Raw genomic sequence first — 27152 nt, 5'->3', positions numbered from 1 at the left:
GCCTGCGTGGAGTCGCGGGCAGGCGTGCTGAGGGGGCGTGCGGACGCCGGACGCTGAGTGGCGACTCGGGCGCTGCAGGTTGGCCCGAGGCCGGGCGGCGGGCCTTCACCATGCCGGGGATGGTGCTCTTCGGCCGGCGCTGGGCCATCGCCAGCGACGACTTAGTCTTTCCGGGCTTCCTCGAGCTGTTCCTGCGAGTGCTGTGGTAAGGGCGGCGGGCTCTGCGGGCGGGCGTCCCGGGCCGCGAGGGAGAGCCGCCCGAGAGTCGCGACAGTGTCGCTAAGTACTTGCGGTGTCCAGAGTTTGCTCTGAGTTCTCGTATCTAGTTCTCTCCGCCTATGGAGGTAGGTGCTGCTACTCGCCCCATTTTACAGACGGCAGACTGAGGCCCAGAGCAGGTAGGCAGTGCCCGGGGTCGCACAGGCACCCCTGCCCACGCGGGCGGCGCCGAGCCCTGACCCTGGGAGCCGCCGGGACCGCATTGCCTGCCGAAAGCCATGGCCTCGGAATCTGCTTCTCGAGCCAGGGGCAGCCACCTGCATCATTCCTGACCTCTGTGTGGGAACGCAGGGCATGTCGTATTTGCCAAAGGAAAGAGGGGAAGTAGGACCATTTTTGAGTGGCTTGTGGCTGAATTCGACGAGAAGAAGACAGGTTTGGCATGTGCGCTGCTGTCCTTCCAAGTGTGGAATGGAGGCCCTGTGTTCCCAGAGGGTCTGAGCAAGGGAGAGCAAACACCGTGGTTATGAGAAAAGATTCTTGAGGGGAAAGGCATAAAAACACGAAAGTTATGAGCTGCTGCTCAGTTTCATAGTTTTCAGAGCTACGTCTTTCCGAGATCATTTTCCATTATTTCTAAACGCAGAGTCAATATCACAGAACCGACAAAAGCATAGTTATATAATCCAGTTCCAGTTGGACTAGAATCCTTAGTGTGGGCTTCAATTCTTAATACTGTGTTCTTTCCAAATGGTGCCCTGCCCTCTGCTGAAACACCTCCAGTGACAGGTCACTATTACTTTGTATCATTTGGTGCTGCCTTTCATTGTTCTGCACTGAAATACAAAATAGGAATTCCCAATACTTGTCCTTTCAAGTTTTCAGTGTTCACCATGGAACATCTTTGCATAACTTGCTTCCCAACCCCTCATTTTTTGTATTACACACAGCAGATTACAATGTGTGTTTACCAACTTCTTGTTAATCCGCAGAAGCAAAAATTCTTTCATTAATAATTTAGCAAGCATATGGATTGTTGGTTTACCAGTTGCATGTTTCTGAGTCATGAGGGGCTGTTTTCCAGCAGCTCAGATTATCGTTGCTTGCTTATGGCTGTAAATACATCTCACGTATATGACAAGCATAGAAGAAGAACAGTGGTGTAGGCCTGGGAAATATAACACTCATTAATCATAGTCATACTCTTAGTTGCCTTAAATCTCTCATTGATGAAAATTATATTCCAAAGCGAACCTCACCTTGTTTTGGAAAAAAGCTCCTTTTATTTCTTGTGTTTTGTGAAGCACCTCCTTGGATCCCATTTCTGACCCGCGCTATTTCTCCACAGGTGGATTGGCATTCTGACTCTGTACCTCACGTACAGAGGGAAGCTGAACTGTGCTGGTGGAGCCCTGCTCAGCAGTTACTTGATCGTTCTCCTTGTTCTCCTGGCAGTTATTATATGCACCGTGTTGGCCATCGTGTGTGTCAGCATGAAAGGTGAAGAGTAGCCTTTTCTGTTTGACAGCCGGTCTATTTTAACAGCTTTATTCGAGATATAATTCACATGCCATCCAATTCACCCATTTAAAATGCACAGTTAAGTGGCTTTTAGTGTCTTCACAGAGTTGTGCAACCATCACCACAATCAACCTGAGAACATTTTCATCGCCCCAAAAGGAAATCCTGTGCCCATTAGCAGTCACACTTCATTTCTCCCCAACTCCCTCAGCCTTAGGCATCCACTAATCGACTTTCTTTCTCTACAGCTTTGCCTATTCTGGGCATGATCCAGGTGGAATCATCCACTGTGCAGCCTTTTGATCTGGCTTCTTAGCAAAATGTTTTCAAGGTTCATCCATGCTATAGCATGTGTCAGTACTGCACTCCTCTTCCTGGCTGAGTAGTATTCCGCTGAATGGACAGACCATATTTATCCCTTAGGCAGCAGGTGGACATTTGGGTCATTCCCACTTACAGGCTATTACAAACGATGCTGCTGTAGTCATATGCGTGTTTTTGTATGGACATAGGGTTTTCATTTCTCTTGGATATGTACCTAGGGGTGGAATAGCTAGATCATACAGTAACTGTCTGCAACTTTATGAGGAACTGCCAGGCTGTTTTCTGAGCAGCTGTACCATTTTCCTTTCCCACAAGTTCATAAGGGCTTCCGTTTCTCCACATCAACAACACTTGTTATTATCTGACTTTTGGATCATAGCCATTCTAGTAGATGTGAAACGGTATCTCATGCTGGTTTTGAGTTGCATTTTCTTGATGATTAGTGATATTGAGCATTTTTTCACGTACCTGTTGGGCATTTGTGTATCATTTTTAGAGAAATGTCTACTTAGATCCTTTGTCCAATTTAAAATTGGGATATTTGTCCTTTTATTAGTGAGTTGTAAGAGTTACATCTATTCTTAATGATAATTTGTTTCTACATGTTACCATTCTCTGCAATCACTTAACTGAGAATGTCTCCGAAAAAGTTGGAAACCTTCGTCGGCTGAGTTGAGCACTCTGGTGGCTAACAAAGACATGCATCAGTAAATAAACCTCATTGGTCACAGGCAAGGCATGCCAGCATGCAGTGTGCTTCGGGGTTTTATCACTGCTTGAATCGGGATGTAGGAGGCGTGCTTACAGATCATAGGTAGTGATGAAAAAACTGGGAGGGAGTAGCTGATACTGGGGAAGGCTGACAGAAGCCAGATCTTGACATTTTTGAACGATAGACTGAAGGTTAAAAGATAGTAGCTCACAAGGAGAGTTATACAAAGAAATGTTAGTGGTAAAGTGTTTCATGAAAACATACCGTAGGCTTTGGGTGACTAAGAATATGGCCTGTGCCCGCTTGCTGTAGCAAGCTATAAAAACAGCTCTGTGTATTTTAGTGTGCCTCTGAGAGCCTGGCTGCGTGGGGTCTGGTCAAAGAAGGTCCTCGTTTTGCGGTCTGTGTCGGTCCCCAAGGCTGGGGTGTCACTGGTGCTGGATGCTGAAGGGACTGAATGTGTACAGTGTGGCTTTAGCACTGTGACGTTGTTGAAGAAGGCAGAACTTCTGACAGACGAGGTATGTAGATGGTGTCGTTTCACGTACACCATCACCTCGTTTGTTTGCTCTTTCTGTTCAGATCATGTTCCGGTTAGTACATCCACGTTCACAGCTGTACTAGTGGGACCAGATTTGAAGCGATAAGTGTAAGCTTATTGTCAATGTTCCCTGAAGTGTTTCCCTTCAGGTGTTTTTGGTGGTGTTGGGGCACGTTCACAGCCCTGTGACGCATGGCCCCTCCTCCTCCTCAGCTCTCGCACAATGTCCTCCTGTCACACCAGATCAGACCTCAGAAAACGTGTGCTGACGGCCACGGGGTTATGGGTGGGTTGCTTACCCAGCAGCCTCCTCCAAACAGCGCAGTTTTATTCAGGATGTCTCCCGTCCCTCACATACCAAGAGTATGTGTCAGAGAAGCTGGCCCTCTGCCCAGCTCAGGAATGATCCCCATGTGTCAGTGATCAGTTCAGGAATGGGCATGTGACCTGATTTGCACCAGTGAAATTCAGGGAGTTCACCGAGAAGTTCTGGGGAAGTCCTTCCGTGCTCCCCTAGGAACGTATTGTTTTCCTTCTGGATGATGCTGTGTATGGATGAGCTGCTGAATCCCTGCTGTATTGAGGCCAGAATGAGCTGACATACAGAGGACAGAACTGTGCGAAGTGCAGGGAGCCATGACTCCTGTCCTGGCCCCGCACTCCAGTCCCTCAAGTCAACGCAGATCGTTCCTGTTTTTAAACCAGTTTGAGTTGGAGGTGCCACAACTGAACTGAAAATACCATGTTTATAAAAGCATCTTAGTTTAATTGCCAGTTTGTTACAAATGATTCACATATGCTTTATTAAAAACATTATGCAAATTTCAGTGAAAAATACCATAAAGTAAAAAAAAAAAAAAAAGACAAATGGGAAAAAAATATTGTAACACGTGAGACTTTGAGCTTCTATGATAAATAAGAAAGAGACCAGTAAGTAGAAAAATGGGCAAAGATCATGAAAAGTTAAATAAATATAAACAGCTTTTACGTATATAAAAAACGTTCAGCTTCCATCACAGTAAGAAAAATCTACCTAGATGATACATTGAGTTGGTGAGGCTATGCTGAAACAAGCAGCTTGTTTTGTTGGTGGGAATGTAACTTGGTTGAATCTCTTGGAAGCCAAGTTTGATGGTTGTGTGTACGTGTATGTGTGTACATGTGTACCAGCTTTTTCCTACATATTTGAATGTGCGCAAAGAAGTACTGGTAGGACATTCACTACAGTGTTGTTTAGAGGAACAAAAGGCTGGAATGAACTCAATGCCTGTCCATAGGCATTAGGTAAAGCATAGTTCATTTATATGAGGGTCTGTTGCACACCTGTTCAAAGGAATGAGAAATGCTTTGTGAGCAGATAAGGTCCAGGACATTGTATTAGTTTGCTACTTTTTCTTAAAAGGCATCTGTATCGTTACATGTTTTGTTCATACGCAGAGGGCGGCTACACAAGCTTACTTTTAGGAAGGTAACTGAAAAATGGGTTTAGTGATGGAAGGAAGGCTACATATTTCCTTTATACCCATTTGAACAATTTGAGTTTTTTTACCCTTAAATATATTACCTGCACAAAATCAATGAGTTTTTTTATAAACTGTAAATTGTAGGTATATTTTTGAATAACTGTTAACACATTGATAAATTTTATTCCTTTTTAAAAAAAAAGATTTTATTGGGGAAGGGGAACAGGACTTTATTGGGGAACAGTGTGTACTTCCAGGACTTTTTTCCAAGTCAAGTTGTTGTCCTTTCAATCTTAGTTGTGGAGGGTGCCGTTCAGCTTCAAGTTGTTGTCCTTTCAGTCTTGGTTGTGGAGGGCGCAGCTCAGCTCCAGGTCCAGTTGCCGTTGTGGGCGAACCGGCAACCTTGTGATTGAGAGGACATGCTCCAACCAACTGAGCCATCTGGGAGCTCAGCGGCCGCACAGCTCAAGGTGCTCAAGGTGCCGTGTTCAATCTTAGTTGCAGGGGGCGCTGCCCACCATCCCTTGCGGGACTCGAGGAATCGAACTGACAGCCTTGTGGTTGAGAGCCGCGCTCCAACCAACAACTGAGCCATCCGGAGCTCAGCGGCAGCACAGCTCAAGGTGCCGTGTTCAATCTTAGTTGCGGGACTCGAGGAATTGAACTGGCAGCTTTGTGGTTGAGAGCCCACTCGCCCACGTGGGAATCGAACTGGCAGCCTTCGGAGTTAGGAGCACGGAGCTCTAACCGCCTGAGCCACCGGGCCGGCCCGATAAATTTTATTCTTGATACGTGGATAAATTCCATTGCCCCTTTTGTTTCATAAGTCATCGCAATAATTAATCTGTCTTTTTGAGCTGAAAGATCATGTTTATTTAGCTGTTGGATGATACTTCTCTAAAAGAAACACCACGAGTTGTAGAGGGCATATGTGGGACAAATGGAATTCAGTCATTTTTATCCAAAAGACTAAAGCTTGTGTGTTTACCTCTCCTCTTTTTCCTGGTCATCTCTATAGCTTAGTTGGGAAGAATCTTGATATTATTGTGGTTGTTTCTAGTGTTGATTTGAGAACCTCCCTGCTGAAATCCTACTCTTCCTACCAGGTGTGAGGTTTAATTACTGACGACCACGTTTTGATAGAACACCCTCAACATGCAAGGTCTCCCATTCATTTGGTTTTGATTCTAGGACATCTAACATTGCTCTGCATTTGTATCTCAACAGCTCATTGCTCGCTTCATGCCAGAGGAAATCACTGTAGTGGCTAGAGGTGTTGAATTCTTTGACAGGCCTTCCTTTTTTCCTTTTGTTGCTCCTTAAGTAAATGGTTGTGCCTAGTGAAGGATGGTAGGGTTGCTTCACCAAGACTATTGAGGACATACCATTCAGGGACATAGCTGTGCTGGTCAATTAGGGGCCATGTGACCTCAGACGCCCACTGCAGTAGCCAGGGCCACACCAGCAACTCTCTATCTTGAGAAGAAAATAAATATCTAAATAAAATAAGAATGTTTTTCTGGGCAGGCTTAACTATAGAAAGGAGACCTTTTCAGTATCTTGCTTCTTTTCTGGAACCTTAAAAGCAGAACTCCTTATTTATTTCGGTCATGCAGTACTGGCACGTTGGAGTTTCAGATCCAGATGCCACTGACAGCATTAGGGCATTCCTGTATTTGGGACCCCGGCTCTCCAGAAAGCAGGGTGTGGACAGACACAGTTTCCTGTTTCTCTCGGGTGATCGGCTGTTGTACAATAACAAGCTCCAAATATAGAACGGATTTTTTTCATGCCTGCGCTCACTGTCCCTCAGAAGAGAGAGTGCTGATTCAGTTGCCTTATAAGATTTTGCCTTTGTGCCAAAGTGAGGCCTGATAGGGTCTAATATTTTTAAATGTGACTAAATAATTCATTCTAATGGAAAATAATTTTTGGAATTTAAAAACTATTTCCTGACCAAATTGTTCTTTACATCTTAGATTTTTTTCAATCACTGTATTTGTTTTAATCATATGGCATTTTTGCGTTATTTAAATTGGTGTTTATCACATTTTCCCAAAGGGAGAGAATTGATGTTTTACATCAGAATTAAAGCACTCGGACCTCTATTGATACTTGGATTTGTTTTTACAAATACAGTAAAAATGTTGTGTCTAAAATATTAGGCTTCTTTAAATGGTCTCAAAATCAGAATTGTTTCCTTCCCCAAAGTGAGGACCTTGGGGGCCTTGCTGAGGCGGAGTCAGGGTCCTGCAAACCTGGATTACATTTTAGAAAGTAGTTACTGACTTCTCTGAGCCTCAGGTTCCTCATTTGTGAGATGGGATGGTGACTGTCTCAAAGCCGTTGTGAGGATTAAAGAGTAACTGCTCGAAAGTGTTCGGAGGTGCCTGGAGGGGTGGAGGACTCAGTGCGAGGCTGGTTAGAACTGGGGTAATGACAGTTTATCTCTGTTTGTCGGAACAGTTCTGTTCTCTGCTGGTTGTCCCAGCATAATTTTTAATAGTGCCTTCTTTTGCTCTCAGAAGTTTAGACAATGATTATATTGTTAGACAATGATTATATTGTTAGAGCCCCGAAGTGTTTTTAAACCCTTGTAAGTCTAAGAAATGAATCTGAGCCTTTTGGTCATGTTTCCCATCCCTTACTTTGTCACTTGCCCTCAAATTTAGGCACTGATTGCCAATTACAAGTAGAAAAAGTCAGATGGTGTGCATACAGTACCAGTATGTGCTGTAATAGCTGTATTTTTGTAGAAAGGAAGCTCTTCATCTCTGAGGGTGCAAGTGACCAATTGGGATATTTTCTCTATTTCAGGAACCATTTGTAATCCTGGACCACGGAAATCTATGTCTAAGCTGCTTTACATCCGCCTAACGCTCTTTCTGCCAGAGATGGTCTGGGCTTCTCTAGGGGCCTCCTGGACTGCAGATGGTATTCAGTGTGACAGGGCAGTTGTGAATGGCGTCATTGCAACCGTCGTCGTCAGGTGAGGGCTTCCCGTCATATCTTTAACTTTCCTATCCCAAATGCATTTGACATGTAGGCAAACAGACCTTTCTGATTAACTACAGGTCGCCCAGCATCATGCAGTCTTCCTAAAATAGTTAGAAATTGGACCTTTTTGAGGAAATCATAAAAATTTAGAAGCACCTGTTTATACATGAGAAATAATTCATCTTCCATTATGCATTTATTGATGTAGTTTTCTTTCTTACTGGTTCTCATTTTTCTGTATTCCCTCTCTTCTCTTATAAGAAGGAAGAAAACCTGAAGCCCAAAACAAGGGCAAGTACTCACGGTAGGATGAGAAGAAATACGGTGTCAGGAATTGAGGCAAAGAATAATGCACTAGAGTAAGACTTGCATTTTTCAGGCTAGAAACTTGATATTTTCTACATACATCCCCTTGTGTTATAAAGAAGGGACATGTGCTGATGGTGCGTTTTCTGAGTCTCACAGCAGAGTCCCCTCACAGGCTCGTCTCGCAATGGCACATGGTCGTGAACCCACAGAGCCTTGCACATTGTGGACAAGCTAGAACCATGTACACACATGACTGGAAGACCTGTCAGAGTATCTCATGATATGCAAACTCCTTTTGGTTTTCCTGAGAAGAACCCTGAGGCACTGGGGAGTCAGGGCCTGGGTCGTGGTCAGGGGGCTATGGAGAACAAGTTCCAGTTGCTTCCATGCCCAGCTTGCAACTCTACCCACTAGACAGCTCCTTTCCTCTTTTGTGATCTTTACTTTTAGGGCTCTGATCTTTGTGGGGCCTGGTTAGCCTTAGGCTCGAGGAACTTTCCAGAAGAAACAAGTTGCTCCTCTTAGTCAGCTTCTGGGAGAGTCACATCTTCCTTCGTAACTGAGCTACAGTTGTACAGATGCAAAACCGGAAGCTGCAGGAGGGAGCCTCTGGCTTCTGGATGGAGAACCCACAGCCCTCGAGCCTTTTGCTTTCTTTGTTTTGCAGTTGGATTATCATCCTCTCCACTGTGGTCACCATTATCATTGTCTTTGACCCCTTGGGGGGGAAAATGGCACCGTATTCCTCTGCTGCTCCCAACCACCTGGACAGTCAGGAGTCGAGTCAGTTACTTAACGGCCTCAAGACAGCAGCCACGAGCGTGTGGGAGACCAGAATGAAGTTCTTGTGCTGTTGCATCGGGAATGACGACCACACTCGAGTTGCTTTTTCGAGTACGGCAGAGCTTTTCTCAACCTACTTTTCAGTAAGCTGACGGGGTCTGGTTTCGTCTCTTTCTTGTGTTTAAGTAAATGCTTCCTATGTTAAGATGAGCACTCTGCATTTTGACCCATCCCCCAGTTCACATAAAATAGCTCTTGAGAATTTGTAGTCTGTGGGTGTGGCGGGGTGGGGAAGTGGCCCCTGGGATGAACACGCGAGTGCTCTGGGCAGCATCAGCCAGGGCCCTGCGTTTGCAGACCCTGCCTCTGGTCAGCACATCCTGTCCTGACACTTGTGTGTTTACACTGTCAAGATTTTGAATTCGTTTTTAAAGAACGGAGTAAGTTTTTAAGGAACCTGTACATTTTGGGAATAATTTGTCTTTTCATGTCCTCCATCCAGCTGGTACCCAGCAGAAATAGGGAGAGTCATGGATCCAAGACGTTGTCAGACTTGGTTTCTTACTACTTGGTAGCTTGGTAGAAATAATATTCTGCTTTGGAAGAAGAGTTTGAATAGATTAGTGCAACAGAAGAGTGTCATCATTCTAGAGTGGTTTCTTTAGTGATTTGGAAATGCTCTTTTTTCTTTCACATTTAAAGTGCCTTTTTATATAATGTCCTTTAATAAACTGTTACTCTGATCAGTATTGAGACCAGGTAAGGGGGAGGAATTCTCTTGACAGCCTGTGCACCTGTGGTCTTTTTCTCACCTGAGTTGTCCACCTGCACCGTCCAGGGCTGGCCCTGTAGCCTATCAGCAGCCCCCACGTAGGGATTAGTATGTCCCCCTAAAGAATTTTAAAGGAATGCTTCAGCCTAGTCTTAAGATAGTTGGAAGAAGGAAGAAGAGGAGCTGGCTCTTCTCAGGGGATGTCTTAACCTGCATCATAGGCAGCACTCATGGCTCAGTGGCCAAGTGGCCAGTACCTGGTTCTTGATACGGACCGGGAGTGATGGGCGTGGTTGAGGGGCCCTGCCTACTCCTTAGCCCTCCTGGGAGAGAAGGATAAGGTTAGGCTCAAGAGACGCTCTCTGTTGCTTTCCCAGTTCTAGGTTTTTTTTGAGGCTTGATATGCCCAGTGAGTATAAGTTGAGTCTCATAAATATCTACCATGGACCTTTGGACCAAACCTTCACAGCATCTTGGGCAGTGAGAGTATAAACGTGGACTAAATTGGCAAAAGTGTTGAATTTACCCATTTACTCCCCCCACTTTACAAAAGATGGGAAGTAGATTAAAAGTAGCTGTCACTTGAAGTAAAATTTGAAAAGGAATATCAACAATATTTTTATGTTCTCCGGTGGATTTGTCTGATGGCAGGATAGTGAAAAGCATTAAGCTCACATAGAGGAGTCCCGAAAGAAAAGTACTTTTTAAAACACCTTTTTACATATAACTGTATCTGCATGTGTTTGCATGTGCGTATGTGCGTCCATGCATGTGAACGGTGTAAAACTGATTTTAAGGAACTCATGGGCAATTCCTGCTGAGTTTTAGGACAAGCCCTTGTGATTTCCCATCCAGGACACAGATCTGGTGCCCAGTGACATTGCAGCAGGCCTCACCCTTCTCCATCAGCAGCAGGACAGTATCAGGAATAACCGGGAGCCTGAGGAGGGGATCAGCCAATCCCCAGGGTCCTGCCAGGTAAGCCCATGTTTCTGTTGGGTTGTCCAGCTTTGACATTTACACCCATTTGTAAGTGTTAAAGCAAAACAAAACAAGACTAGCTAGCAGTAGTTCAGGAGCCGGCTTGGAGTCTGATTTGTGGATTCTGCCAGCTGTGGTCTGTCACCCTTGTGGTAGGGCAGCTCCTCACGACCTGGAGTTCAGTTAGAGGGAGCCCATGCCTGGCCAGTTTGCCAGCCAGTGTATTTTGAAAGCATTGTCTTTCAGGAAAGTGGCTCTTCTCTGTAGTGTAGAGAAAGTGTAGGCTCTTCTCTGGGTCTGGGGAGCAGTAATAGTTCAGCTGTGCTTCACGATAGTTTTCCTGCCAGAGATTTGTATGCTGTTGAAAGAGAATAGTTCACCTAGATGCATGTGTTTCTCTGCACCTGTTCAAGCACCGAGTTTTCCGCCGCTCACCTGTTGCCGTGGCGTGGAAACCTGCTGGCCTTCCCCTGCATCGGGCAGGAAGTCACTGGCTCACTTCACCTGGAGCCAGAAAAGTCATCAGGGGCTTAGACTGTTGACTTCCACTATACTTGCTGCATTCCTGTAAAGTGACGGGTCCATCTCCATCTGTATTGAAGGACCAGTCCTTCCAGAGAGGACTTCCCTTTGGAAGTTCTCTGTGAGGTGCCTTCAGGGAGGACAGAAAGGGTATAAGCAGGAGTTCAGGTTTAAGGTCTTAGTGTTGAGCGTCTCCATAATGGTTTGTTCCTCTGACTCTTTTTCTCCAGGAAGCTGATTTGGATGCAGAGTTAGAAAACTGCCATCATTACATGCAGTTTGCAGCAGCTGCCTATGGGTGGCCTCTCTACATTTATAGAAACCCGTTCACAGGGCTGTGCAGGATTGGTGGTGACTGGTAGGTCGGCATGGGCTGGGGCCTCCGCCTTCCTTTAGATGTTGCTTGCTGTGGTGCCCAGACTTTATTTTCTAAAAATAATCATCTTTCCCTTTTTTTTTTTTTTTTTTCATCTTTCCCTTTTTAAAAAAACTTTCTATTTTGAAATATTTCAAAACTGGCAAGAGTAGCGCTAAGATCCCCCATATATCCTTTATCTAGAGTCACCAGCTGTGACTCATTTTTGTCACATGTGCTGTATCACTCCCTGTATATACATATTTTGTCCCCTGAACCATTAGATTTAGTTGCAAACATCTTGCCCTTTTGTCTCTAATTACTTCTGCCTGTATTTCTTAAGAACAGGACATTCTTTTACATAGCTATAGTACAATTATAAGATTCAGGAAATTTATCCTTAACCATTAGCTAATTTACAACTTGTATTCAAATTTTTCCAGTTGTCCCAATAATGTCTTTATACAGTTTTTCTTCCAGTCCAGGATTATGTACTGCATTTAGGTGTCATGTCTCCTTAGTGTCCTTCAATTAGGAACAGTTTCTCAGTCATTTGTTATCTTTTGGATATTGACATTTTGAAAAGGACAATCCACATATGTTGTAGGATGGCCCTCAATTTGCATTTGTCTGATGATTTCTTCATGATTAGATCAAGTTGTACATTTCTGGCAGGAATGCTCTGTGAGGACCCTTGTGTCCTTGGTTCATCATAGTGGGAGACACATGATGCCATTTGGTCCCATTATGGGTGATTTTAGGGTCTTTCCATCCTTGGTGATTTAGATGATTCCAGAAGTCAACACGCTAGTAAGAAGCATGCACATAAATATGTTGTCTTTTAAAGGCCATTATATGTTAGCAAGACTGAGACCCGAAAGTTGTAAATCTAGTCCTCACTGAGGTTTGCTGGGAAAACAGGACAGTGAGTTTGATATTCCTTGATAGGTGGCTCAGGTTGTCCTGTTTTCAGTTGCAGAAGCAGGACGACAGAATATGACTTGGTTGGAGGTGATCAGCTCAACTGTCATTTTGGCTCCATCCTGCAAACAACAGGGCTGCAGTACGGGGACTTTGTTCACATCAGCTTTCATGACAAGGTAGAGTACAACAGTGGGTACTCGCTTCTTTGGGGTCCTGGAGCCCTTTGAGATCCTGATGGAAGTTATAAATTATTCCCTCAGAAAAATATCTAGTCTCTCTGTCTCTCTCCCCTTTCCCCTTCTCTCTTCCCACCTCTCCCCTTCCAGGGGCTTTTCAAACCCCCTGGAAACCCACACAGGTTTAATATAAGATGAAGGAAAAAGTCTTCATCAGAGGTGCTGTGCTACGTTTTTACATGAGCCCATATTTTATTGGAGAGCAGTGAGTTGCATTTGGTGTCAGTCCACACAGGTGTCTGGAGTTCATCGATGCTGCTTCCTGGGTCTGAGCTCCAACCACCGTAGTGCAGTGCAGTGCAGTGCGTCTCATACTCTGAAGGCATCAGAGTCCCTGGGAAGTTAGTGGCCCTACAGCGCTGTCCGGCTTCTACAGCGTCCTTGGCAAGGCTTCGCAGCTCCCCGGGTGATTCTCATGCACACAGGTTATGTACCGCTGGCGCAGTGCACTGGTTCTCACATTTGCTGCCTAATGGAATCTCCCAGGGAGCTTTGAGATCTCCGGAAGTCCAGGCCACACGCTGGGTCAATTAGATCAGAATCTCTGGCCATGGGACCCCAGCTCAGGAGCCCCCCCAAGTGATTCCGTTGTGCAGATGATTTGGGGACCACTGATGAGAGTGCTGCTCTCCAGGCCAGTGGCTCCCAGAATCACCTGGGAAGTTTACAGAAGCCCAGTGTCCAGCTCACACGCCATCCAAGTAAACTCGGAATGACTGGTTGCGACCAGGTGCGAGTGTTGTTTTAACACCCTTGGTGCGTGTGCTGTGCAGCTCTGCACTGCCCTTACGCTGAGTGTAAGGACGGAGAGAACTGCGGTCTTCCAAAGAAGACCGTTTTTCAAAGAGTTTGCGACTGTTCTGTGAGCTCTTTCTTTCAAGGAACCTTCACACAAGGTCATCCTCGTCCTCTCCTGTGCCAGGAGAAACCAGGCACAGGAGGTTGGCAGTCGTTTCTTTCCTGCTTGCTCCAAGTACACAACTGTTCACTGTAAGCGAGTGGCCGTCATCTCTCTTGCTGCCATCGGTCAGGCACCTTCCACAGGCCAGGTGCTTTCTGTCTGCGCACCAGCCAGTGGTACTGGGTGCCATTATGTCCTTGAAGATGAGGAAACAGACTTAAGAGCACGGAAGATGTGTGCCTGTGCTCGTGGGGCGGGGCGGGGCGGGGCAGAGTGGAGTCTGCCGAACACCACACCCTCAGTTTTCTTTTGGGACGAGCTCTGAAGCCAGGAGCCCAGAGCTACAGCTTCACCTGTGGTTGCTTCTGAAGGAAAGTGGGCACTTACAGGGCCCAGAGCCTCATACCCTGCTCAGGCTTATACCAAGTACAGGCCCCACCCTGCCCGAGGTAACAGGGTGGCAGGACCCTGAAGAGAGCCATTGGTGAACAGCACCTGTCACCAGCACCTGGCCCGGAGTGAAGACTTGTAGTTGGTCCCCACAGATCTGGGTTTATCCAGGGACTCCCTTCTGGTGCTGGGACTGAGAGGAAGGAGACCAAGTCTGACTGCAGCGCCCACACAACAATGTAGATGTGCTGTACTGTGGGGGATTCCTGTGAATGAAGCGTGTTTATGACAGCCATCATTTACAGAGGCAGAGTAGTCACGCTGCCTGGTGACGGGGAGAGAGCCCACGCAGTGTGCTCCCTTCCTCCTGTGTCCGGGAATCAGGTTTTCATTGCTGTCCTGTCAGAGACACTGGCTCGGCCCCACTGAATCAGCACGTGTGTGCTCGTCACTCAGGCCTCGTGCTTCTTCCTCTCTCCCGCAGGTGTACGAGCTTCCCTTCCTAGTGGCTCTGGATCACAGGAAAGAAGCTGTTGTGGTCGCTGTGAGAGGGACCATGTCTCTGCAGGTAAGGGGCCCAACACGGTCGGCTGGGGACAGGGCCCCCAGCCAGCAAGCTGCAGGTGCCTGCCTGCCTGCCGAGCCTTCTCTGTCGGAACTGAGGGAAAGAAGTCACGAGGTCCTGCGTAAGTTAGGAAAACCCAGGACAGAAGATGAGGAAGTGAATCCAGGCTTGTGAAATAGTCCCCTCGAGAAAACAGATGACGTCGTTTCCTTTTAATTGAGAAATGTCAGAAACATAAAGGCCAGCAGGGTGGGCTCCCCCGCTCAGGGGTGCCTGCTTGGCTCCCTGATGAGCCTGGCCAGGCCTCCAAACGGGGGGACCGTCCCCTTGAAATTCTACACCGAGCCAGAAAGGGACAGTAAGTTAGGTAGTCCCATGTTGTCAGCGTCACTTCAAATTGCCAAGTTCCTGTTCCGACCCAGCGCGCCTGCTGGTGCCCAATGGCCTGCCCTTCGGATGCTGTGAGAACCGCCGTTTGGTCTCTGTCTGGTTCTTACTTCCCTGCTGACCCAGAAAATGTAATGAATCTCCACAGCTTGAGCCTCCCTTCTCCTCTGCGCTCTCTGACCGGTTCTGTGGGGCAGGCTTGCAGCTCTTCACGAGCCACCTGGGTCTGCCCAAAGGCATCGAAGACAGCAGAGCCCTCACCTCTTCCCGGATCTGCTCCTCCATCTGGCCCCCTTTTCTGGCAATAATGCAGTGCCCCCAGCTGCGCATTGAAGGAGTGGCCGAGTGGTCTACAGTTTCTCCTCACTTCCTGCCCAGGCTGTGTGTGTGGAGCCGTGCCTCGACCCGTCTCTGGCCATCTCCTCCCATTCCCAGCGTCACGGCTCTCCTGGCCTGTCCTGTCGTACCTGGGCCAGTGAAACTTCCCTACCTTGGACCCTGTCTCAGTCTCTCACCTTCTCAATCTGTCCTAAGTACTGTTCACAGATACTCTGTTAGAACGTGGGTCACATCTTACCATTCCTTGTCAAAAACCTCTGGCGACTTGCCGCTGCCTTAATACAAAGTTCATGTTCCTTATCAGCCCTGCTGGTGCTTTATGACCTGACCCCACCCTGCCTTTCCAGTTTCCACTCAGCACTGGGCACAGGGCCAGTGGCTCCCAACCTTGACGGCGCACCTGTGCAGCTATGTGACTAGTGTAGACGAGGAGCCCCAGTGACTTGGGCTCATGGGGTCCTAGGGACACACCAGTCTCTCACAGGCAGCCTCTCTGCCCATATCTGCCCATTGCTGAGCGGCCCACTGCCTGCTTCCTGCGCAGATGCCTCTGCCTTTGGTTCTGCCTGTCCTCTGCTTCCTGCACGTGAGCTTTTCCTTTGGTCTCTGGCTCAGGTGCCACCTCCTCCGGGAAGCCCCCCTGCACCATCTGATGTGTCTCTTACCGTCCCTTCCATTTCAGCAAGCTGTTGACTGTAAGCCCTTGTACAGGGCTCACAGATGCTTTGTGTGCAGTGAGTGAGAACTAAGGGTGTGTCTTAGATATGTCCCAGCCCCAGGTCCCCTTCCCTGTTGTTCATGCCTGGCCCAGAGCTAGTCATGCCACAGGTCACGAGCTACCTGGCCACTTGGGTTTCTCTCCTGAATTCAGGCTTTATGGGTTGAGGTCTCAACAGTCTGACCCAGGAGACAGTGCCATCCCTGCTATCCCTCAGAGGGACTCCCCTGCCCAGCCTGAGACAGTGCACGACCTCACCCCAGCTGACAACCCTTCCTCAATGCACCTTTGCAGGACATCCTTACGGACCTGTCAGCAGAGAGCGAGACCCTGGACTTAGAGTGCGAGGTGAAAGACTGTTTGGCACATAAGGTAGGAGCCCTGGGGTCTGGGGTCTGGAAGGTTCTGTGAAGGAGAAACTGAAAGGGGTCGGAATTTTCCCAACTCTTAAATCTCTCACGTTAATTCAAGCTGTAAACAAATACCTACTATACGCCAGGCACTGTGCAAAGAGATACGTTTATTCTTACAGCGCAGGTTCTCATGACAGCCCTAGGAGGTGGTGGCGGTTTTCGTTTTTTTAAGAGAGAGAAGCAGGTTCAGAGCGATTGAGTGACTTCCCAGAAGCCACACGGTTCTTGGAATAAGTATCCAAGTCGGATTTGAACCCCAGTCAAATGTTTTTCTTCCCTTGTAATTAAAGTAAAACATTCTCATGGTGAAAAAACTAACTTTAGTTCAATAGAGAGCAAACTAAACCTGTACTCTCCTTACACTGCACTAACAGAGCAAACTAGACCTCCTGCCAGGACCGCCCCCCGAGAGGCAGGCAGTGGTCACGCTTTCCTGCGTGTCACAGCCCCCGAGAGGCAGGCAGTGGGCACGCTTTCCTGCGCATCACGGCCCCCGAGAGGCAGGCAGTGGGCACGCTTTCCTGCGCGTCACGCCCCCGAGAGGCAGGCAGTAGGCACGCTTTCCTGCGCGTCACGGCCCCCGAGAGGCAGGCAGTGGGCACGCTTTCCTGCGCGTCACGGCCCCCGAGAGGCAGGCAGTGGGCACGCTTTCCTGCGCGTCACGACCCCCGAGAGGCAGGCAGTGGGCACGCTTTCCTGTGTGTCACGCCTGTTTTCTCTGCAGCTGTCCCCATACCCCAGTCCTTGTGGCGCTGCTGCTGTGCGGTGGGGGGTGGAACGTGGAAGCTCCTCCTGAAGGAGTGGAACCGGCCTCCCAGAGAGCTGGTGGCTTTTTTCATGTTTTAAATGTACATAACGTAGTACTTATCATTTTAACCATTTATAAGTGTATAATTCAGTGGCATTGAATACATTCAGAATGCTGTATCTATACCCAAAACTCTCATCATCCCAAACATACACTCTACCGTTAAATACTGACTCCTCTTCTCTAACCCCTGGTAACCATCATTCTACTGTCTCTGAATTTGGTTGTTCTACGGACCTCACATAAGAGGACTCATACAGTATTTGTCCTTTTATGACTGGCGTATTTCGCTTACATCATGTTTTCAAGGTCCATCCATGTTGTAGCATGTGTCAGAATTTCCTTCCTTTTTAAAGCTGAATACTCCTCCATTGTGTATATGTATCCCTTTGGTTTGTCCTTTCATCCACAATGGACATTTGGGTTTTGCTCACGTTTTGGCTGTTGTGAACAATATTGCTATGAGCGTGGGTGTAGATACTGGTTGAGTCCCTGCTTTCATTCCTCTTGAGTATAGGCCTAGAAATGGAATTCTATGTCTAACTGTTTGAGGAGCCTCTACCCTGTTTTCCAACACAGCTGCACCATTTTGCATTCCACCAGTAATCTATGCAAGTTCCCATTTCTCTACATTCTCATCAACGCTTAACTTTCCGTTCTTTTTTTTTAGCGCCACCCCCGAGTGGGTATGGGGGAAGTGATATGTCGAGGGGCTTTTGATGTGCGTTTCCCTGATGACTAACGAGGTTACATGGCAGAGTGTTCTAACGTCTGATGGAAAGCGGGTGATTTCCAGAGGTTACAGCAGCTACTCTGGGGAGAAGGAGTCAGTCAGGGCTGCAGGGCAGTGCACCTGTGCTGTTTTTATACACTTCATGGTGTTTTTTAAAACCAAAACATGTATTCTGTAGTAATCATTTTTTAAATAAAATGCTTAATTTTTATACAAATGCGTGGTACAGTAGGTGTAGCTGCTGGAGACTGAAACGCAGTGTCCTGCCTGGACCATTTCCAGTAAGACGGCACAGTGGAGGCTTTCGTCTGTCACCAGTAAAAGCTTGGCAGGCCTAGGAATGTGAATTTTTTCCTTTAACTCTTAGCTGCCTCAATTCACAGAAAAGTCCCGTTTAACTATTTTTGGGCATGTATGAAAAAAACAAATTTAAACCCTGTTGTAGAGACACATAATCAGCCAACCACAGAATGGGCTTGGCTGTGTGGTTCGGTTCTTAGAGAATTTTCCTGCAGGTAAATGCTCTGTGTGACCACAGCCATGGCACTTTGGGCCTGGATCTGTTAACCAGCTGAGGCCGCCTCCGGCACTGCCTCACCCAGTAACAGTTCTTGCCTCATCCAGTAACAATTCTTGCCCTCAAGCCTGGAAGACAGCTGCTCGAGGCCTAAGGGCACGATCTGGCCTCTGTCTCCTATTGGCTTCCGCTGTACCAGGCTTGGCTCTGGCACAGTCCTCAGTAATGGAGTTCAAAGCTGTGCAGCCGAAAATGGCCTTGGCATTTTGTCTGAAAGGCATGTCCCGGGGAGACTCCCACCAACAGCAGCTGTGGTCCAGGTTCTGTTTGGTTCTGACCGCCCGGAACTGCATACGTGATCGGTGCCAAATAAATGTTGAAGGAAGTTGACTGCATTGTATACGTGCAGGGGAGTAAAGGAAACTGGTGGCTTGTCAACAATTGCTGTCAGATTGTACACAGAATGTTAAACCCTGCAACGCTTCTTTTGGTTTCTCTTCCGTGAGGCCAGATTCCGCATTCTACTCCCAGAATTATAGTTACAGAATCAGTAATTACTGAATCAGGTAGTTTTAGAGATGCTCAAGCAGCCTCCCATCTGCTAGAATTTCTCCTCCATCTGTTAGAGGACAAGCTGTATGAGCGCAGGGGCCAGGCCCATCTTGTCTTGCCATGTAGGGAGCACTCTGAAAATACATTTAATAGGATTGTCTCTCCTCTCTTAGAACTGCTTAACTTTCAAGAAGCTGTGACAGCTACATTTATTAGGACGTTTGACATTTGATTTATTTTTTGAAATCAAATAAAAACCTGACCTCCCTGTACCTCACTTTTGATGGTCTAAGTTTTGCCTTTGCAGGAACAGTGGATACTTAATGTCACTGATTCAGAACTTTACTTTTTAATGTCATTTATAATCTAAATCTGACCAACCATAGGGACTTGGCTGGAGTAAATGTTGGTATGTCCATACGGCATAACACTATGTAGCTACAGAAAACGCTGTAGAAATATCTGTTGACATGGAAAGATGTTCCTGATGATACCCTTTGGTTCATGGGAATATTTATTGAGCACCTCAGGGGTGGGCATGGCCACTGCCTGAGACCCTTACCTCCTATTTGGGGAGACAAGGTCACAAATAAGTGTACAGTGTAATTGTCGTCTGTCCTGATGAAACCCGCCTCATCGGACAATCACTAGCCACCTCCTTTGTCTGCATTTTTAGGGGATTTCTCAAGCTGCCAGATACGTGTATCGACGACTCATCAATGATGGGATTTTGAGCCAAGCCTTCAGCCTTGCTCCTGTGAGGTTTTAATTTTTCTTACCTTTCCTTTCCTTTTCTCTGTCATTAACTGTTTGGTCTTTTGACTTCTACTCATTCTACTTTTGTCCCCTAGGAATACCGGCTTGTCGTTGTGGGGCACAGCCTGGGAGCAGGCGCTGCAGCTCTGCTGTCCATCATGCTCAGGAAGTCCCACCCAGAAGTCCGGTGCTACGCCTTCTCCCCACCCAGAGGGCTTCTGAGGTACTTCCTTGTTTTGAGTGTTACAAGGCGCTGGGAGCCCTGTGGTTAAGACCATCTTTTATTTGTAACTTAATTATAATTTTGCATCCTCAGGAGAAGTTTGTTTTCAATTACTATTTAGTTGAAGAAAGAATGAATAGTCTTTCATAGGTCTGTCTGACCATGCCTTTGATTTCCTAAATGGTATAACGCTAAGATTCATTTTTTTATTGAGTTATAATTGACATACATTTTATTAGTTTCAGGTATTTAACCTAATGATTCAGTGTTTGTATATATTGCAAAATGAACAAGTCTAGTTAACATCTGTTATGTTACCACACATTGTAATAGAATTTTTTTTCTTGTGATGAAAACTTACTGTCTTAGCGACTTCCAAATATGCAGTGCAGTATTGTTAACTATAGTCGCCATACTGTACATCACATCCCCATGACTTACTTATTTTTATAGCTGGATGTTTGCACCTTTTGACTCCTTCATCCATTTTGCCCATCCCCTACCTCTGGCAACCACCAATCTGTTTTTTGTTATCTGTGAGTCTGGGTTTTTTTTTTTTTTTTAGATTCCACATATACATATAAGTGAGATAATACAGTATTTGTCTCTGACTTACTTTACTTAACATAATGCCTTCAAGTTCCATCCATGTTGTTTCAGATGGCAAGACTTCATTATTTTTTATTGCTGAATAATATTCCATTGTCTCTGTGTGTACACACATGCAGACACAAATCACATTTTCTTCATCCATTCTTCAGTGGACACTTAGGTTGTTTCTGTATCTTGGCTGTTGTAAACAGTGCTGTAGTGAACATAGGGGTGCATATATCTTTTCAAGTCAGAGTTTTTATTTTTTATGGATGAATACCCAGAAGTGGAATTGCTGGATTGTATACGGTTGTTCTGTTTTTAATTTTTTGAGGAACCACCGTATTTTCCATAGTGGCTGTACCCATTTACATTCCCATTCCCACTAACAATGCCCAAGGGTTTCCTTTTCTCCACACCTTCACCAACACTTGCTATTTCTTTTTTTTTATAATATTCATTCTAACAGATGTGAGGTGATATCTCATTGTGGTTTTGATTTGCATTTCCCTCATAATTAATGATTTTGAACATCTTTTCGTGTACCTGTTGGTCATCTGTGTATCTTCTTTAAAGAAATGTCTATTCGGGTGCTCCATTTTTTAATTGGGTTGTTTTGGGGTTCTTTTTCTTTTTTTTCTTTTTTTTCAAGATTTTATTGGGAAGGGGAACAGGACTTTATTGGAGAACAGTGTGTACTTCCAGGCCTTTTTTCCAAGTCAAGTTGTTGTCCTTTCAATTTTAGTTGTGGAGGGTGCCGTTCAACTTCAAGTTATTGTCCTTTCAGTCTTAATTGTTATTAGGTTCACTTGTTTCATTTGGCTTTTGGTTTTAAAGATAGCTTTAGTTGTTACTTGGTTTAGGTTTTTTTTTCTTTTTTTAAACTTTTTATTTATTTAAGTGTGTTTTTCCAGCACCCATCAGCTCCAAGTCAAGTAGTTGTTTCAATCTAGTTGTGGAGGGTGCAGCTCACGGTGGCCCATGTGGGGATCAAACCAGCAACCTTGTTAAGAGCACCGCGCTCTAACCGACTGAGCTAACCAGACGCCCCTTGATTCAGTTTTGTTTCATAATTATATTAAACAATGGCATAGTTCCAAAGACAACTCTACAAAGGTACTTTCAGGGAAATCCACATTCTGCCCATTCCGTGTCTTCTCTCCCTGCAGTTAGCCATTTTTATTTTGACTTGTCATCTTTGTGTCCTCCCCTTTTAAGTGTAAGGTGGTGTACCATACATGCGGTTGTGCGTCCAGTTGTGTTTAACTTGAACAGTGAGTCCTGAGATCACGTCACAACAGTCCAGATATCCCTCGGGCTCTCACAGATGCAAAAGCCTCAGGTTCTGTGGATATGCCATAGTTCACGAACTGAACACAGCTCTCTAAGGATGGATATTGCGGTTGTTTCCAGCCTCTGCTATTACAAGTAATAACAACTGCAATGAGCAGCCTTTTACATCGTCGTCTTCCATTTTTGCCAGTGTCTTTTCGATTCCTCCAAGTGGGGTTGCTGGGTCAAAAGCTTTATGTAAAATACATGCTCAGTCTGCAGGTCTTGATTTGGTTTGAATTTTAGTTGTTTCGTCTCTGCTGGTCTGTTTTTGGCTTTATTACAAACAATCTGGCCAATGAGTTGCTCTAATTAGAGCTTCCATTTTGTTTCTCTTCCCCTTTAGGGGATAGAGAACTGAGTTGAGTTGTATGAAAACTGACCTGTTACTGACCTGGCAAAGTTACTTGATTTCTCTTTGAAGCCTTCTGTTGGCAATATAATCATAAAACTTAGCTACTTCTTCTTTTGCAATTTCAGCAAATCCCTTTATGAATACTCTAAGAACTTCACTGTGTCAATTGTTCTGGGCAAGGATGTGATTCCCCGGTGAGTCTGCTGATGCTTCATCTGGGGTCAGGGTAGCTGAACAGACTGAGTACTGAGCCTCCGTCTCATCTCTTGCTAAACAGGTTAAGTGTAACCACCTTCGAAGATTTGAAGAAGAGAATCTTGCGAGTGATTGCTCACTGTAATAAGCCCAAGGTAACTTGTGCCCTGTCAGAGGCTCTGCAGGAGTTTGGGCCTCCCGAGGCTGTCTGCAGCTTGAGGGGGCGGGTTTTAAATGCAAAGCGTCATAGCCCATAGCACTTGACACCATTGCTGGAAGCTCTTTCTACCCTCTGTACAGACTTTTGTCTGCTATTCTGCAGATAATGTCTAAGAAAGCAAATGGCTAAATAGAGCATGTGCAATACCACCATTAGAAAATGCTATAATAGAACCCTCCCTGTTCCAGGTTAAGTGATTGCTTTCTGTCATACTTCGCTTAGCGTCTTGTGACCAATGGTATGTATTCTGTCATCTTTGGTCCCAAAACTTAGAAAGGCTGCCAAGTATAGTTTAAGAGGTAATGGTGTATCTATACTGTGGAATATTATGCAGTCATTAAAAATGGTGACATTTATATTTACCAATAGAGAAAAGATAGCCAGGAAGTATTCATAAGTTTGTTTTTTTATTAAGGCAGGCTTAAAAATGATTCTCAGAGGCATGATCTAAGGCAGGGGTGGTAACAAGGAGATATATGACAAAAAACCCTACCAAAATGTAATTTTGTTTAGATAATGGGATTGCAGCTGATTTCTGCTTCTTAACCTGTTTCCTGACTTTGTGTTTTTGTTGATTAGAAAAAAATGTTAAGAATTTAAACTTGATCAACTACCCAAGCCCCCATTCAATTTTTAAAAACTACATAATGTCTTTAGGGACAAATAATACTGGTTTGCAGAATTACCTATAAAGAATTAGGGTAACTTTCCCTCAACATCTGCACGATTTGATTTTTAAATATTGCTTCTGGTGACATGGCTTGATTGCCCGAGACACCTGAGCTTAGGCCCACTGACCTCCATACCCCTAAGATCCATCACCTAAAACAGCAAGACGTTTGTCCGGCTCTGAGGGTTGCTGTCACCTGGCACCAGCTCTGGGTCCTAGGTGTCTTGTGGTGACAGTGAAAGCCTCTGCATAACAAGCATGCTGCCTTCTTGGGTCTCGCCCTCAGTACAAGATTCTGCTGTACGGATGCTGGTATGAGCTGTTCGGAGGGGACCCCGATAACTTTCCAACAGAGCTGGACGGGGGAGACCACAGAGACCTGACACAGCCTCTTCTAGGGGAGCAGAGTCTGCTGACACACGGGTCCCCAGCATACAGCTTCTCCAGTGACTCCCCGCTGGAGTCCCCCAGCAAATACCCACCTCTCTACCCTCCTGGCAGGATCATCCACCTGGAGGAAGAGGGTACTTCAGGGAGGTGAGTGTGGGCAGCGGGGACAGACGGACTCAGTCCACACACCACCAGTAAAGAAACGTGTGTGGACTTCAACCGAAGTGGTGCTCTGCTATTGATTTTTCTTTTTCAGGTTTTCCTGTTATACTGCTCAGTATACCGCAAAGTGGTCACACGAGTCCGAATTCAACAAAATACTCATCGGCCCCAAGATGCTCACAGACCACATGCCAGACATCCTGATGAGAGCTTTGGACAGTGTGGTGGCCAACAGGGCTGCCTGCTTGTCCTGTCCAGCCCCTGGGGGCGCTCATGTGGACATAGTGTAGCCCGATTCCGGACACTGGGCTGGGACTCACACCACTGTTTAGTGTGACTTGTGGTCCGAGGGAACCCCACGACGCCAGTGCAACAGTATGAATCCGACAGGCACTGAATCTGAGAGTCTGAATGAGTAATCTTGAGAAACAATTTTGATCATAGTATTAGCAAAATCAAGAGTCAGGAGAGCATTGAGATGACGGGATGAATGAATGTGCAAAGTGTCAGCTCAGCAACACTCCTTCCCCTGGAATCAGCGGTCTGCTGATTCCTTGGCTTCTGAGAACTGCCCAGGAAAGGGAGCCCCAGCGGCCAGGGTTAAGACTACTGGATCCGTAGACTCCCACCCCTCAGGCCATGTTCACCGACAGGGTCTCGTGCCTGTGTAGATGAGTCTGAACTTGGCAGACAGCTGTGTAGTTTATTTCGCAAACTGGATTTTCCTGGCTACACAAACTCAGTCCTCAGCTGTGAGGGTGCAGACTGGGCTTTGCTCCTGGTGACACTAAGATCAGCCCTGAGCTGCGACTGCAATCAAGACAGAACCAGGTCAGGAAAGGTAGGGGAGACCAGCTCCTGCCCTCCCACCGAAGCTCCTGTTTACACCATGTAGCTGGCTCACCAGCGTCCGGGTGATAGAAACACCCCTCTGGCTCTTGGAGGTGGGCCAGTGGGTTCAGAGGGAATCTAAAGAGTAAAGCACTTACACGTGTCATTAGTGTCTGTATAGTGATCTACTTTTCTGGAAGTTTCCAGGAGGGTCTGTTTTACTGGGCGCTTTTATAGCAATCATTTTTTAACCTTTTGCTTCTCTGTCCACTGTAAGCAACAAAATGAAGCCCTGAGTTTTCTTGGCCCTCTGGCTGAAGATGGAAGATTGCACAGACATCTGATTTCACCCCACTCCCCACTGCACGAAGCCCTGTAAGATGACAGTAAAGGGATTTCCCTAAAAAGCATAAACCCGGGGCAGCTGGTTAGCTCATTTGGTTAGAGCACGATGCTCGTAACACCAGGGTTGCCAGTTTGATCCCCACATGGGCCACTGTGAGCTGCGCCCTCCACAACTAGACTGAAACAACTACTTCACTTGGAGCTGATGGGTCCTGGGAAAAAACACTTAAATAAAAGTTAAAAAAAAACCACAAAAACATGAACTCACAAGGATGTGGAAAATGAGGTAGGACTGATCAGAAGGCTAGAGGTAAACAGAATCCTATGTGAAGTGGGCAAGGAAAGAACCCGCTTTACAACCCAGATTCCCCATGCACCTTTAATGCGGGAGGACAGCAGATGGGATGTCCAACATGAGGGGCTTTACTTGAAAGCTGTTAAGAACCTGGCCCTTCATTTGCTTTGGCATGGGGTCAGCAGGGCGAGACACCAGCCCAGTTGAGGGCTAGGCAATGACATTCCTCAACTCCTCCCACTGGGCTCCTAGGACCTTCAAGAAACCCCCAGGAAAATCTGACCTCTAGAGATACCTCCCCTCAGGACCTTAGCTGTCAGATCACCTTAGCTTCTGAAAACCTGCGAAGGACTCAAAACTTCCATTGAAATGCCATGGTAATGTCCGATTGCTACAAGTTTCATTTTTAAACAGTTCCTATACATTCTTAGGGCACAAAGGTTAAGAGATCTCAGACACACTGCCCTACTATGACACACCTGTGCTCAGCTTCCAGTCTGCTTTTGAGGTTCTCAACCTTTAAGCATGAGCTAAGGATTGTCAGACACTTGGAACAGGAGCCAAGAGAAACATGTGGGAGAAGCTTCCAACAACCCCAGCTACAGCTTGGGAACAGACAGTGCTGTTTACAGAATAAAAAAAGGACGCCTGAAAATTAAAAGCATGGAAGATGAAATCAGCAGAAATGGATCCCTGAATAATGGGAGACGTGAGTTTCCAGATGGAAAGAGCCCGCAGAGCACAAGGGATAAAAACCAGGACACAAGACAAAGGGAAAATCCCGCGAGACTTGTAAATGAAAGCATTCCCCCTGCAATGGAAATGGCCGAGGAGGACTGGGAGAACCACCTCCAAAAATCTGAAGTTACTTTGAACCTGAGATTTTAGACCCAGTCAGAAAGTATCAGGGTAGAATGAAGTTATTTTTAAAGATGTAAGGGCTCAAAAACAGATTTCCCACGCATTCTTCCTCAGGAAGCTCTTGGAAAATCTGTTCATCAAAATGAGGAAGTAAATTTAAAAACAAGGAGTCAGGTGTAGGCACAAGCTCAACACCTAAGAGAAATGGTGGTCACAGGATTCGGAAACTATGAAAATGAAAACTGATGAAACACAATCTATTTGAACATCTTGAGCGACTTAGACAACAGCTGGAAATAAAGTTAAATTACCAAATTCTGCCTGTGTGGTGAAGCTTCCATACAAACTCAAAGGATGGGGTCCTGAGAGCTTCCAGGTGAGCGAACACATGGAGATTTGGGGAGGACATGGGAGCTCCGCGCCCTTTCCCCCCACCGGGCCCCACACATCTTCCATCTGGCTGTTCCTGAGTTAGAGCCTTTTATAATAAGCTGGTGAGCTAGTAAGTAAAAAAAAAAGAACGCATATGATTTAGACATGTGGAGACAAATCCAAAATTAGAAGAACTCAAAAAAAGTAGTTGCTCCTGAGGAGGGTGTAAAAGGGGACGATTGCTGTTTTTGTAGCAAAGCTTAAGGATGATTTGGTCTTTAAATAGCTTATTTACCTTTGGTTTAAAACACTAATTTTCTTCAAAACAAGAAAAACAATTTAGAAAATGGATTCTAGCATGAACTATTTACAGCACAATTTCAGGCTATCTAGAAGGGATCTTAAAGTCCTGTTGTCAGATAGCTTCTGCCCTACCAAGATGCCAACTTGGGTCCCAGCATCTCATTTTCAGCCCAGAGCCCTGGCCGAGATGGACGTCACATTGAGTCTCACCAACATTCAACAGGTATGAAACCAAACACCATCCCCCATTGTTTGCCGACTCATCCATC

At 46.1% G+C, this 27152-nt stretch overlaps 1 protein-coding gene across 2 annotated transcripts; it reads left to right on the top strand.

Annotated features, from left to right (window-relative positions):
* On the top strand, positions 1 to 26523 carry DAGLB (diacylglycerol lipase beta). Of its 2 annotated transcripts, XM_081034845.1 has the most exons (15): positions 1 to 205; positions 1568 to 1719; positions 7598 to 7769; positions 8754 to 9012; positions 10497 to 10619; positions 11375 to 11502; positions 12473 to 12599; positions 14435 to 14518; positions 16254 to 16331; positions 19659 to 19739; positions 19834 to 19961; positions 22365 to 22433; positions 22517 to 22589; positions 23611 to 23861; positions 23971 to 26523. In XM_081034845.1, exons 1-15 carry the CDS (start codon positions 111 to 113, stop codon positions 24164 to 24166), a joined length of 2016 nt encoding a protein of 671 aa, XP_080890971.1. In that variant the 5' UTR covers positions 1 to 110; the 3' UTR covers positions 24167 to 26523. The 2 variants fall into 2 exon arrangements, with proteins under 2 accessions (XP_080890971.1, XP_080890972.1); XM_081034846.1 differs by lacking the exons at positions 8754 to 9012; positions 11375 to 11502 and having other exon boundaries at positions 7 to 205.
* Positions 26524 to 27152: the final 629 nt, after the last annotated feature.

The sequence above is a fragment of the Rhinolophus hipposideros genome (assembly GCF_964194185.1).
Source record: "Rhinolophus hipposideros genome assembly, chromosome: 23".
NCBI lineage: Eukaryota > Metazoa > Chordata > Mammalia > Chiroptera > Rhinolophidae > Rhinolophus > Rhinolophus hipposideros.
This window is presented reverse-complemented; position numbering and strand designations above follow the sequence as displayed.

What these genes read in the sequence shown, in the direction of transcription:
- DAGLB (XM_081034845.1), top strand. Translation starts at nt 111, where the DNA reads ATGCCGGGGATGGTGCTCTTCGGCCGGCGCTGGGCCATCGCCAGCGAC. An exon ending in GAGGGACCATGTCTCTGCAG is followed by an intron (nt 14,519 to 16,253) that starts GTAAGGGGCCCA and finishes GCACCTTTGCAG; the next exon opens with GACATCCTTACGGACCTGTC. An exon ending in AAGCCTTCAGCCTTGCTCCT is followed by an intron (nt 19,740 to 19,833) that starts GTGAGGTTTTAA and finishes TTTGTCCCCTAG; the next exon opens with GAATACCGGCTTGTCGTTGT.